The sequence below is a fragment of the Dryobates pubescens genome, chromosome 22 (assembly GCF_014839835.1).
Source record: "Dryobates pubescens isolate bDryPub1 chromosome 22, bDryPub1.pri, whole genome shotgun sequence".
NCBI classification, from domain to species: domain Eukaryota; kingdom Metazoa; phylum Chordata; class Aves; order Piciformes; family Picidae; genus Dryobates; species Dryobates pubescens.
Genome location: NC_071633.1, coordinates 12485437 through 12500446, shown reverse-complemented (window position 1 = coordinate 12500446; position 15010 = coordinate 12485437). Strand labels below are relative to the sequence as shown.

The following is a 15010-nucleotide window of genomic DNA, read 5'->3' as shown; positions in this document are numbered from 1 at the left end:
CAGAAATCCAGTGCAGTGGGCCTTGTAAGCACACAAATATCTGTCTCAGGGAGGTCATGGTCTCATTTAATATTCTCTCAAAGACAAAAAAAAAAAAAGCCTCACTCAATGCTTTTCCTCCAAGAAATATTTCGTAGATGCTGGTAAAGTAATACTACTTGTGCTGGTTTTCTCATAATATAAACTTGCATGAGGCATTTGAACTTGTTTGACAAAGGCTGATCCAAAGGACACCTTTTTTTCTCCCCCGTGGATCTGAAGGCAAATAGATATAATGAAAGTAGCTTGGAGAATAGAGAACACTAGAGATAGAGGGACTTGCATGTTGTCATGTAGTTCCAGAGCTTGCAAAAATCCAGTCTTTTTATATTTAGCAATATTTACTAAATTGTAATGGAGTATTTCTACGGACTATAGCTATGCAGTAGAGACAAAGATGGCACTAATTCTGTGGGATTTTTCTTCTAAACTGCAGGAAAGTAGTTTATTGTTCTGCTACTGAGAATCTGATCATGCTTTAGAACAGTTTCTCCTGCAGTATGCCTGCTTTCCCTTCCAGTTCTTCTACTGTTTCTTTCCCAGTGCCTCTTTCCTTGAGTTGTTAAGGTTCAGATGCACATAGAAATATGTCACCTATACCTTGATTGAATTATATTTCTGTATTGTTTATGAACTTGCTATGCATTTGCAATCATTATTAATAAATAAATGTGCTTTTGTCTTCTGTCACAAAGTAATGTATGTATTCAAAAAGAATTGTATGGAAAACAAGTCATGTTTTAGAACTCCTATCATTAATAATTATCAGTTTGCAGCATTGTTACATGTTTTGAGGAAAGCTTATTATAAAAAAAATAACAAGGCACTGCACAGTAGCAAGAATAAGACAGTTCAGTTGATCACTGGTATAGGTGTTATAAATATGCCAGTCTGTACTATAGTGTTTTATTAAGTCTCAAAAAGTCAAAGCTGATTTGAAATAATAATGTCTGACAGTCAGTGCTTTGAAGTTTTGCTGCTGTACTCTCACATTTAGGCTTTCTTTTATGTATGACTTTACCATAAAAAACAAAAACACACACACGGCATGAACGTCTTTTATTTCCCCCCCCCCCCCCCCCCCTCAGTATTTCAAAAGAAGTAATAAGAGACTACTTCAGTGAATTAAAAGGGGGTGGGGGAAGGAACATGTTAGCCCTGAAAATCAATGAGGATAGGTGCAGGCCACCGTAAGGTCATACAGTATTAATGTAAGCTATAGCTGGGGTTGGTAACTTGTTGAAGACTGTAGAAGTTGCATTTAAAAAAAAAAAAAAAGAAGAAGAAAAGGGAAGCATAAGGAAGAGACAAGAGGCAAAAGCTATTCTTGATAGGAACAAGATGACTTTCATTCAGTCGGAAGAACTTGAGAGCTTGGCTGTGATAGCTAACACACTCGTTCTTCATCGCCAGTCGTGCAACAAAGAGCTGGATTCCATCCATTCCATGACTGATTGATTACCCAATGGACAAATGTTAATTCTTTTCATCGATGCTTTGTCATTGTGGAGAGATCCTTTTCATCTAACACCTAGGGTTTTTTCCCCTTGGATTTTTTTTTCTCCCCCCTTCCCCCTGCTTATTTATCTTTTAACATCCTCTTCTCATTCAGCTTTGCAAAACTGTCATGTCTAACAAGATTCTTACAGTACTTTAAACTTACTTAGTCTACAATTAAAATTGCTAACAAAGTATGTAATAAACCCTGAGATTAAAAAATGCTCAACGATTTCATTTAGTCATCTCTGTCTAATTATACTTAACCTGTTTGCTGTCCTTGAAAGAAAATTTTCCCTAACTCAAAAGAGAGGAATATCAAGAATGAGAAGCTGCAGGTTGTTAATATAATAAATTGCTTGAGTGCAACTTCACGAGTTTGATCTTACATGTGTTAGTACAAAATATGCTACTTCGTGGCATAAGCCCAACTGTGGTTTATAAAGTCAGTGAGAAGAGCTAAAAATGTATAAATGCTAATTTCTTTCTTTGCTTCTTTTATAATTGTTTCTAACAAGAATACCCCTGAATTTTGAAAATGTCGGGATCCAGACGGGTTTGGAATGCTGCTGAAGCAGAGCCTGAGTGCAGGGAGAGCGATGCAGTGCAGATGTGAATTCGGGCTTCTCCAATGCTCAGTGCTGGATTCCGAGTCAATGTTTTGTTTCTGTAATGAATCAAATCAGAAAGTGAATCAATATGGATGAAGACATTTTACTGATGTCAGAAGATATCTTTGTAGATTTTATATGTATGTAAAAATTAATTTTCAGTACAGAAAGATGAAAAAATTCCCTTTCTGATTCACAGACCTTTTCAAAATGTGTGTTTGTGAACACAGAATGCAGAACTTGAAGGGAGACATGTCTTTCAAGTATAAGCCTTTATATTTAGTTTCATGTCTAATGTGAAGGACCTCCAGAGAGCTTTAACACATATCATTATTTTAAATTCTAAAAATTATGCAGATTAATCCTGCCAATTGAAAATTTACAGGAATTCTAAAAGAGCTATTTCTACAATGCTAGAAAAAAGTTTACTAAAAGGGTCATTGTGTGCTTCTGTAATCTTCCCAATCTCAAAATGCAGTGGCTATAAATTATGTGGTCAGATTTATAACAGAGTTTGAATGAGATAGGAATGTTTAAAGAAATGTCTCCTAAGGGTTTTTTTCAGTCCTTCACAGATACAAATTATAACTAGCAATGTGATTATATAAAAAAGAAGGCAGACAGACCTGCTTTCCATTCCAGTTTTTTCTGTCTTTAGAGGTTATGATCCTTGAGATCCCTTCCAACCCTAACAATTCTATGATGTTTCTATGATTCTATGGTTTTTGTCCTTATGTAATATAAGAACAGTACTTAAGAACAGTAAGAGAATAAAGCATGTACTTTAAAGGAAAGTATTTTATCAGCTGCTGTGGTATGCTAATTATTTCTTGAGGAAAAGATTTTCATTAAAAAGCAGTAGAATACAGAACTTATAGCAAATATCTATAAACTCTAAATAAAACTCTATAGCTTTTTTATTTTGTTTGTTTTTCCCCCTAGGGATGAGGGGTCTGAAATTTTGGCAGGGGAGAAACACAGAAACATCTTTTTAAACTGTGATAATATCACAAAAAGGGACAAATTATCATGTTGTATTGATAATTGATGGTTATTTCGTCATTCTTCTATTATCAGGCCAGAACTCATAAAAGTAATAAGTGCCTGTTATTGTTAAAAGTAAATTGTTATTATATAACAAGTATTTTAACAGTGCCTATTGCAACTTAGAGCTCCTTAATTTTGTCTCTTTCATAGAAAGATATAATTAGTAAATAAATTAGCTTTTCTACTGAAATATTACTTCAAAAACATTTACGAGCTGTGTTGTCTTTCCACAGAGGCTTGCGCGGTGAAAATGTGTTGCAATTAAAACCTGATCTTTGATCTTTTGGTAGTTACAGTTTGGGTTGCTTTCAACTGGTTTGGGGGATTTTTGTTTGTTTCTTTCTTTGTTAGCTTCAAATTAGTGATGCTAATGTCAATGTTTTGAATGTGTCTGAAACTACTTGTACTCTAAAATACGATTGGCCATATGACCTTTTTCTTCCTTAAACTTCTCCCTAAATCTTTAACTTCTCCTTTTTTGACCTCTTTGAAGCTTCTCCTCCCTCTGAGTATTTTTAGAATTCTCTGAGGTGGAACAAACTGTTACCGATTGCATTGATGCAATCTGTGTTGCCCTTCTTAATCTGGGCTTTATGCTTTTGTTTTCACTTGTGTGAGTGCTTCTGATGGGACTGCTGACAGGACAATTTGAGCCACAATTTGGTCTTAATCTGCCAGTAATTTAGCAGAAGACACATTAGATTGAATTCTTCTCTCTTGTACACCCTGGTTAATTTGTAAGTGACTGGAGTGGGATTGGTGCAAACATTGTCAAAATTTGGAGTGTTATTAGTTATTTAGAAAGTGTGTAAAATGATTTCCTCCTATCCCAAACACAGCTTGCTAGGAGATTTCTAACAAGCTTACGTGTATGAGTGTTCTCAGGGCATGTGCTAAAACCCATGTGCCCTGCACCACCTGGAGTGCTGTCTGGGCTTACAATGAAGGCGTTTTGCAAAGATTCGTTTTAGGAATAGAGTTGCTTGCAAATGCTGGTTTTGATATCTTGATAAACTGAGCCTCAGGGTTTCCAAGGAATTTAGCATAGACATTGTTGATGAGTGCATCTACTAATGAAAATAAAGCACAATGTTTAATGGAGATTGTATTATTGGTAACTGGGAAGGGAAAATAAGTGTTCAATTATGTGTAAAGCTTTCTTAATAATTGTTTATAATTCTTTACTGTGATTCTTAATAAATTTCTGGATCACAGTATCAACCATAAGTATTCCCATCTTAAAAATCACCTTTTGTAAGTTAACTGGAAGGTTATGTATAATTTAGACATTGATGCCAATTAGTTGAATTTAGGAACTGAAAAAACCTTTAGATTTTATTGAAGTCTGTTATGCTCAATATCAAATTTTCTAGTGGAATTGAGGTCTGATCATAAGAAACTTACTAAGGCCAATCTTCTACTTCTAAGAGTAATGGCTTCAGTGACAGTTTTGCCTGCAGAAGGCTTTCCAGATTGGGGCAAGGATTTGAAATGTATTCTGAACTTCAAATTATGAAATCTTCTAATCACTGCATGTTGTTTATAGTGTAACTGAGAAACTGTGAACATCCAATATGTAGAGTGCTTTCATGAATTCCATGGAGACATTACATGAATAACTTTTGCATTGACATGGGTATAAAAATGGGTTTCAGATGTCACTGTGTGCCAAATTTCCAAAAAAAGCTTCTAAATCTTCATGTATAATTTCAAGTGTACAATCATTCTCAAATGAAAAAGACAGAATTTGTATATACATTGGCAATCTATGCATGTAAATTGGCAGTTAGCATGCATAAATCCTGAATGAAGTTTTTCTTTCAATTAGACCCTTGTTAAATCCATAGTAACTCCATTAACCTCGGTGGAATTACTTTGGATTTAAAATGCAGTTAAATAAGAACTCTGTTTGGCTACAAGTTCAATTCCCTTTGAAACTATGGTCCAACAAGAACATGGAGAAGAGTTTTAAAATGAAGGTGACACCTGTTTTCATTTTTTTTTTTCTTTTTAAAAATAGATTCATCCTGCATGGAAAAGCTACTTTCTAAAGACTGGAAGGAGAAGATGGAAAAATTAAACACAAGTGATCTCCTTGGAGAAATTAAAGGTATCTCACTAGATTAAATTTTAAGGATTTTTTTTCAAGTTCAGAAAAATATAATAGAAATCACAATCATAAGGAGAGGGTGCTTTCTTCTCTCCAGTCACCCCACCCTGTTTTTTAGTGTTTATCTCTGTGATGGTGGATGCATCTGCCAAATAGACTATGTCACAATCGGTTACAGGCTGTATCAAGGATGTTGTCATGAACACCAGGTTGGTTACTTTAGTTCATTGACATTAGCTGTAATCTCTGTGACCAGAGGAAAAGAAAGAAACATCTTGAAAACGTGTGGAGTTACTGGTACTTGATGCTGTTTACATTCATGCTATTTCTTTATAGTTCATGCTTAGGATGAGATTTGGGAACTACTGAAAGCAGTGCAAGCTTTATTGCATGTATAGACAATACTTTCCAGTATTTCCAAGATTTGTTGATCCAGCAATCTAGTAAAACTGGAATTCTCTTGACAGTTAAGTACTGTGTAGAAAACCTGAAGTGTTTTTCCCCACCCATCAATTCTTTCATGGATTTTGTTAGTGAGAAGAAATCCAGGGGTATTGATTAAACAATAAATTTAAAAGGTGGGGTTTTTTGTGTGCTGTGGGAAGTAGTCAGAAGGGATGTTTGAGGAGTATGCGAGGTACCTAAGATTTATTTCTTTTCATTGCTGTAATTTTATTAAATTGCAGCTATAAATATGTGGAAACAAAGAATCACGTACATCATACTAATAAATCTTTCCTAGTGAAAAAAAAAACCCAACAAACACACACACACAAAACCACACAACAAAACCCCCCAAATCTTTGGTTTCTCCTGTTGGAATTTTTTGGCAAAGTTATGACGATGTTCATGCATTTAGACAAGTAAAAAAATCCTATAGTAATGTCAATAGCAGAAATATAGTATGCAGTTTTACAGGAACATGTTAAAATTGACTGCAATAAAATCCAACAAAATTCTGTCCTGAAATCACATTCTATTTAAAGCAGTATTGTCTCCTAATAGTGTGGGAAACACTGAATGCTAGTTTGTCCATTAATTGCACAATATAGCTACTTAGTCTTTAAATAGAAACTACTTGAATGCTATTAGTGAATCAAAATTAAAAGAGGTGGGATCTCTTAACAATGCAGAATAATGGTCTTTATTCTTTTATATGGCACAAAAAGCTTTATCATAAGCTTTCATTTAAAAAAACCCAACAGTTTGTTTTCCTGGATTTATGTTACTCTTGTTTTCTTAGTGTATATATTCACTGCAGAATGAATGTATAGAGTTCTTGATCCTAAACCTTTTCTCATCTACCTACAAAGCATTTTTGCTCAGATGTGGATGAATTTTCAACTGATTCACCTACTTTTTCTGGAGGTGGTCTGCTAGGGGTCCTTTCCCTTGGGCTCCCAAGCCAGTAGCCTAGCCACTCTCTCCAGGCTAATAAAATCTCTGCCATCTTATGGTTTTAAATTGTATTCACATTTGTGTGCCTTAAATTGTCTTAGAAAGAAATATCCCCCCTCCCCCCCCAACAGTCTAGCACCTGGCAGCATGAAACCCAGACTTCAAGAAGGAAATAAAGGAAAGTAGGGGAACTGGGGAGAATTTGTAATTTGCCAAAGAGGCATACCTTAAACCCTCAGCTTTTCAATATTCAAGGGTGTAGAGTTCTGGATCATGAAGTTAATTTTCATAGTGCAAAACGAATTTCCAGTTAGGTAACTGGCAAGGCATGAAGAGGTCTGAAAGAACTACTTTTGAAAATGTGACATCTTTGTAAGGTCAAATATCCTTTTCCTTAGTTTTTGGCTTTTGTGCAGGTTTTCAGCTCATATTACTGAAAGCCTAACTTAAGGACATGAAGTGATGCAGTAAAAATAAATAAATTAGGTCATCAGGGGAAAAAAATCTTGATTGTTAGAAAGCGAGGTGTGGTCCAGTGAGGGACTGCTCTTTGCACTGACTGTTACTGGGAGTTGTTTATATTAGAGAGAAGGCGTTGTTCTTGCTCAGGATAACCTGAGCACATTTTCTCTCTCTCTCTCTGTCTGCACAACTGCAACCCTCCCCCTTTCAGTGGAAGACTAGCATCTTGGTTGTGGGAAGGCAGTTAACTAAGAATCAGTGCCAGAAAAAAGGATGAAAGCAGAAAAAAATGTACCACTGACACAAACTGTTTCTCTTCATGTTTGGGAAGCACGTAGACAAGAAGATAATGAGCTGAAACAAATAAAAATGGTATTCTCTTGCTTTATCTTCTATATTTAGAACACAATAATGTTAATCAGGATCTAATTACAAACTATATGTATTAATTCAAACAACAGAAGCCAATACAAAAGTAACAAACTGTGAATAATTTTTTTTTCTTTAAGTGGCACTGTTCCTGTTCACATTTAGTCTTGCATAGTATGCTTTATTTGTAAAACTATTTTTCTGCATTTATTAGGATTTCAGTTATTGATAATGTTCCCAATTCTCCCTTGAATTACAGCCAAACAAGCCACTGACTTCAGGGAGGTTGCATGAAACTCAGAGGAGCATTTGGCAGAATGCTTTGTAGCCAAATTCCAGTGGTTAAATAAGTCTGCTTGTTCATTTGATATGTTTATAAATGAAACACACAGGTCAAATTTTCAAAGGCCTATGAAGCAGTTGAGCTGAGTTAAATGACCTGCTCACCTGGAAAAACCCCCACAGCTGCCTATGCAAATCATCAGACTTCAGGCTGTTTGTCAGGGCATGCATGCAAAAGTGTTTCTTTAAGGTACACGAGCAATTTGCCAGGCTTGTGTCCAGCTTTTGCGATGTTGTGGCTTCTGTATAAAGATTAGCATCAGGAAATACTTTTCATTCTAATTTTTGCTGTCATGTTTTTGAATAAGCAGAGCAATGCAGGACTCCTTTCTAAATTTCCAAATATTTCGGTGCACAGAGTTCTCTCATTGCCCTCACTTGCTGCAGGTATTTCTGTAGCTTGGTTATCTAGTTTCTCCTAAGCAGCCACAGCTAGGCAGAGTAGCATCATTTATCACTATACAGAGTCTGTTTTAAGTTTTCTGTTTCTGTTCCAAATATAAATCTCTGGAATAGTCTTGCATGCATCAGGCAGTTGTCCTACTGAAATATCCTGTAGTGATCTTTCTCAGTATGCAGGGTCTTTGAAGATCAAATAAGAGAGGTCGTTCTTTAAGTAACTTAAGCGATGATGCTCTTGTGAAAGGGTCAGAATTGGTCTAGCAGTCTTATAAAAGAGTGACTCCTGGCTCACCATCTACTGTGCTGCAGGTTACTTCTCTGGGTTGGTGATGTTTACAACTGGAACTATATATTTATAGGCATTGTGACTTGAATATCACATGCTGTCTTTGTACAGTATACTCTATTTTGGGAAGGGGAATGATTGCTGTCCATAGCTTTATCCAATAGAGAAGGCTCTTATCATTATGTTTCCAGTGCATATTTCTCCCCCTTTTCTAGTTGCTACTCTCTTAAAAAAGAGCCTAAACCTCCTATTTCATGTGACGTGTACATACTCAATGGTTTCAAAATATTTGGCTGGGTGGGAGGCAGCATTCTTGTTTCCTAGGAAATGCTGAATTTAGTAAAATGAAGCAAATTCACCCACTTAATAGTCTCCTTGTAAGATATGCTGTAAACAGTATTGAAAATTTAATTTGTCCCTGGTATTTGAACATTGGAGAGATGGAAAGAGGTGTTTTCTAGGAGCATTTTTGTGTGTGTGCATTAATGACTGGAAGAGAACAGTAAGGTACAACTGCTTGAATCTAGTAATTTAACATTATCCATTTCTGGAATAGTCTTGGAGAGAGAGCTCTGGATGAATGAATCCTTGAGAAAGTTATGGTTTCTGTGTTTTTACAGTGAATTAATTTTTTTTTTTTTAAATGAAAAACACATGATATACAAAACATTTTAAAATGCTATTTTTTGCTTCCATTTTATTGAATTGCTCTTCATGGATAAGCTCTTTTCCTGGTGCACTCTGTAAAACGTGAAGGCTGTTTTCAGCAAAATAAAATTCGATGGGTTTTTGCAGCCCTGACCAATGCTGGATTTGCAGTAATTATTTCTGAGTATAATTGCTGAAATTTTGTTCTCATGAATTCTAAGGGTATATAACAGTCCACCTTATAAATATGTATAAATAAATATATATAAGTCTTATATCACAGAGGCGCTCAGAGGTTTTTAATTATGTCACTTTGTATGGCTATAGATATTTCAAAGCTCTCCTTTGTGCTCTCTGTTATAAACATATTTTATTTCTTTTGAAGTCTGTGTGATATACATACTAGCAATTAAAAACCCAGCTCAGGCTTTGAGACACAAGGTCTTCTTAATTAAAACTCAAACAAAAGCTACAAGCAAAATCCCCACTATATGATTAAGGTCTAAAGTGTTATGATACATTAGAATCATTGTTAACTGCTAGGATTTAAAAAATCAATACACAGGAAAAAGGATCAACTGGTTCCAATTAGTGAAACCAATGAAAGCATCCAACAAAACATAACATAACAACAGAACCCAGAACCCTGACACCCAAATCCTTAAGAAATTGGCCCTGATTAGAAATATACCACAGGGAGTAAAGGTTTCTTACAATGTGTTTATTACCATGATCCAATGAAGTGATATGTTTAGCTCTCCAAATCAGAGAGAGATTTTTGTTTTGCTGTTTCTCACATCATTAGCATTTTGTGTAACTTGTTACAAAAGCTGCATTTCCAAGTCCAACCTGACCTTCTAAATTAAGTAGCACCTATTTGAATAACAGAATATTTCATTAACATTTTCAGCTTTTAATGTTAAAATATCTCTAGTTTGATTTACTTGAGGAAGGTAAAAGATTCCAAAGTAAAAATGTTTTAGTTCATGGAATCAATAAGATTGGAAAAGACCTCAAAGATCATCAAGTTAAACTTACCATGCCCCATTGTAGCTGTTTGTTATCATTAACATACCAATATAACTGGTTAGACTAATCATCAATGTGAACTAGATTGACCCATATGGTCTTACACCATCTTGATTTTTTTTTTTTGGTGCCATATGAAATACTATTTTTCCAGATTCTGGATTTAAATAGGCATACCCCAGTCTCTACAGACAGAGGGTAGTTCTGTGAAAATGAATGTGCTCACTGTACAGAGTGCTATTATTGACACTATGTACATGTAAGTCTTGGCAGGACCGAAATGCTACTTAGTGCAAAAAAAAAGAAAGAAAGAAAATGTTTTTGTCATGCTGGTCTTTTGGTCAGTGGGTCATATTTCAGTGGCACCTATCATAATGTTAAAAGTTAGTGACTATTACCATTTCTAGTTCTTAAAACTCCACATCTATAAATTACATAGTAATCAGCCATTCACATAAATCAAGTTCTCAATATTGTTGAATGCATTTTATAAATAACATCAACCAGGATGCATGCAGTGTATTTCCATGCACACATAGAATTTATTACTTAAAATCATCACATATATCTCTATGTTTTTTGCTTTAGCACTTTATGTTTTTAAGCCTAACAATTCAGGGCTAACTGTATGAACTGTGTACTAAAGTGAAATCTAAGTACAGCTCACTCAACGTGATGTGTTCTGTGGAACTGAGTCTCAAACAGTATCAACAGCTTTTGGAAAAAAAGAATAAGGATAATGATGCTAATGATAAGGGCAGTGAGGCCCTGGCACAAGTTGCCCATAGAAGTTGTGGATACCCCATCCCTGGAAACATTCGAGGCCAGGTTGGATGGGGCTCTAAGCAGCCTGATGTGGTGGAAGTTGTCCCTGCCTATGGCAGCAGGAGAGTTGGAACTAGGTGATCTTCAAGGTTTCTTCCAACCCAAACAATTCTAAGATTTATTCTATGGTTATAATAATAAGGAACTTGAAACACCAATACATTTACTGGGCATGTTAGGCATGTCTTTTAGAATGTCATCCATTCTTCATTTGTTTTCTTTAATAAATACGGAGTCTTTACCTTTAGTCAAAAGGCTTCTATGCTGAAGAAACCTATTACTACTTGGAACTTAAGACCTTCTGGCACTTGATGTCAATGGCAAACTCCCTTTTGAGTCAAGACCCAGCTTAGCCACCGATGAAGTTGCTTACCTTTAGCTAAACAAAAGTCTTGCTGAAAACAAATGTGCAACTTGATATGAAAAAGCAAGACACTGAACTATCTGGGGTAGGCTGTAACGAAAGGGCAAACATACAGTAATATTTCCTCAATATACTCTTCCACTTTTCCACAAAATATTATTAATGAGCTTCTTGGTTCAGTGGTGTATCATTGTGGTTTAATGGCCCTTGATAGAATGATCATCTAGGACCATGTCCAATCACTTTTGAACCCTTTAATAGACAGCTGGAAAGTCTGTGGGGATACGATCGGCAGTTAACAATATGCTGTGTATTTGAACCTGGTACCTTGTAGGTGTCCTTTAGATCCTCTATTATAATGGACAGGGAATGGTTGTTCCCTGTTTGTCTTTTCTGTTACATTACATTCAGTGTCTCTTATCCAGGTTGAAAAGTAAAAATATATTTATTTATTCTATACATGAAAGCTGTCCTGCACTTTAGTAATTCTCATCACTCTTCTCTGCAGTTAATTGGGAAGTAACCTTCTGTACAAAATATCCCTCTTCTGAGCAATGTCAGACTTTGGCACTGATTAATGAGAACCTTCATGGCAATCCTTTTTACCTCAGTTGATTTTAACCACCCTTTCTGAACAGGGAGTCTTGAAGTGGGGTCTTGATGTATGGATGTTGTGTAGTAATTATATCAGAAATATTTTTTTTTTTTCCATGAGATACATAAAAATACTTGTCTTGTAACTTTAGAAACCATGCCTCGGAAGTGTCACTTGTAAAACTTAAGGGATATAGCAGTAGTACTCAGAAATCAATGACATATGAGCACATTTTGAAAATCACATGCAACTGAGAATAGCAAGAACATAAACTGCAGCTTGACAGCCACTGGCTCAAAAGCCAAAGCTCTATAAGAAATAGAAGAACAAAAATATCAGAAGACTTGTCCTTGTCCTCTCTAATCAAGCTGACCCTTTGGAGGTTAACAATCAGTATGTATTTCAGGAGGTCTTGATTTGTCTAACTGTGTCGCCTCTCTTCAGATCTGACCAATGACAACTGACAGTTTTCTGCCAAAGGGCAGCTCTAGCCAAACTGGGCTCATTATCCTTTCTTTCACCTCCTCCTGCCAATGTTAAAGTGATTTCAGGCTAACAGGATCCCCTTGCTCCAATCAGGTACCTTCCCCTTACTTGGTGAGTGGAATGGTCTCAATTCACTGTCTCACTTCTGCCTCTTCCCTAGATTTTGAATTAAAGTAAATAATTTCTCCCTTTTCCACTCCCTCCAGATTTTTTTTTTTTTTCATTGTAGGCATTACCCTCTGTGTTAATAGATTTATACCAAGGCAACTTGATCAGAAATGGTTCTTTGACACTAGCTGTCACACTGGAATGCTATTACTTTATACATATCTTTTCAAACCCTTTTTTTCCCCCTCTAAATTACTGTTAGTTCAACCCACATTTCCTAGCATTTACCTTGGTCAATATTGATATGAATTAACAAAGTTTGATGCTGGTCATGTTGTCATAAATGTTTTTGAAGAGCTATACAAGATTAAGCTGAGACCTGCTCAATAGCTGTTTAAAATTTGTTGCCCCATAGATAGCAGTAATGAGAGGCTAACGCACTCATGTTGGGAATGAATCCTCATGTCTATTAAGATTTGTTTGAATAGGTTTCCATCACAACAGGTGCACAATTATTTTATGAGTAAAATATTATCAGCCTTCCAAATTAGCCAGAGCAAAATGCAAGTTGTCTGATTAAATAATCAAACCCAATACTTAAAATGCACTTGATTTCCACAGGAATTTTAAGATGCTAAGTCCCAGTCTATCAGTAAAGCTGTGATTGTTTGCAGCATGCAAGTAGCAGCTTGTAGAGTATCCTGTTTGGTATGTTTTACATAATTCATCCTACATTATACAAGACAAAACTGCTAAAAAAGCATATAATAATAGGTTTTACTTCTAGTCAAACAATTTTAATCTAGCAATGAAGGTATTATACTGTGCATTAAAATCAGAAAAAAGCGTGGGCCTCTAATGGAAAAGAGTTTGAAAATGTTCTGCATTCAATTAGGAGGTACATCAGTGTGGAAATACAAAACCCTATGTTGTTTTAAAATAATTTAGGTTACGAAGGGGGAGGGACAAAAGGAAAATTCTCTGAGTCTGAAGTGCAGCTTGCAGTGTGATCACATATGTCCCCAGTTATTGAACGGCTTAGTAAACACAGTAACTCAGAAACCCAAGAAATGGGTAACATCTGAAACAGTAGGTTCACCACAAACGGAAAACTTAGCAGTGCAGCTGTCAGACACAGATCATATACAGGTAACCATTTGTTTACATATTTGAATCTGTTTGTCAGTCAAGAAGTGCTATGAATCAGGAGATGGGATCTCAAACACAAAACCACAAAGTCAGAGACAGCATCTGGAGGAGCTCCAAGCCACAAAAATTAGGGAAGAAGCAGCAAGGGCACAAAAAACTGTAAACGCTTGCATGGATTCTGCCTCTATATACATTGAATTTCAATAATTGTGTTGATACATCAGTAATAATAATTGCTGATAAAAATTATAGTCCTTATTTTGGGCAGCAATATGTTTTACTAAATGTGAAATTAAATGCAATTTGTATTAATTAGGGATAATATGAAAGTATGTAAGTGGTTGACATTTCCGACATTTTAAAACATACTACTCTATGTGAAGATACATCTTCTGCAGTTGTTTTAACTTGGAGATGCTCTGGATTGATATATGCCTCTAATGTGTTCTGTGAAAATAAGATCACAGTTCTAACCCTATGATCACAAAATTATTTTTTATGTGAGGTTCATCATACTTTGAAATTTAGTTCTGGGATTTGACCATTGATGTAATTGCTGATTAGACAATTGTAGTTCTATGTGGAAGCTGGAATACAGTCTGGATACAGGCTCTAAACCAAAATCCTCTGTTAAAACACAGGTAGTGTATTCAAGCTGTAAGATTTCAAAATTCAGTGTGGTGTATATGGACATTTTATGTGGATTTGTGTAACTTGAGGTTTTCTAAATGTGGGAAAGGTTTCGGGGACTTATTTATTTATTTTGGTTGGTAATATCAAAGTGATAAAACCAGAAATTTACTAAGGAAGGTAAAGAAAATAAAATGGCCATAACTACTCTGTGGTTGGGGGTTTTTGTTGATTTTTTGTTTCTTTCTTTGGTTTGGTTTGGTTTTTCAGATTCTTTAAGAATTGCAGAGTGCATTTTAACTCATGACTGAAAGAAATTTTACCTTTGCTGCTTCCCTTTGTTGCCAGGATCCATTTGCCTATGTAGTGCTGAGATGCTGCAGCAGATAGGGATGGCTGTGGGTTTTCTTTTAGGGACTGCAGTGAACAGAGGATATAGTCATAAATTAATTAACACTCTTCTCTATTTTGTTGCTGCTTTCTTCACCTTTCAAGGGTTCTGTAGTGTAATTTTGGGTCTCTCAGACTTCAGTCAGAGATGGGGTTCTCAGCTCTGAAATACAAGGATTTTTCTAAAATGAAATACGTTAGCTTATCAGGGCACAATTTTCCA

The 15010-nt window shown here is 35.6% G+C and overlaps 1 protein-coding gene across 9 annotated transcripts in view; it reads left to right on the top strand.

Annotated features, from left to right (window-relative positions):
- The window catches only part of SOX6 (SRY-box transcription factor 6), a 356106-nt gene that overhangs the window by 191115 nt on the left and 149981 nt on the right, over window positions 1-15010 (top strand). For all 9 annotated transcript variants that reach the window (XM_054171552.1, XM_054171551.1, XM_054171548.1 and 6 more), the window contains one exon: window positions 5215-5304. In XM_054171552.1, coding sequence (XP_054027527.1) covers window positions 5215-5304 — 90 coding nt within the window. The remainder of the gene's footprint in view (window positions 1-5214; window positions 5305-15010) is intronic.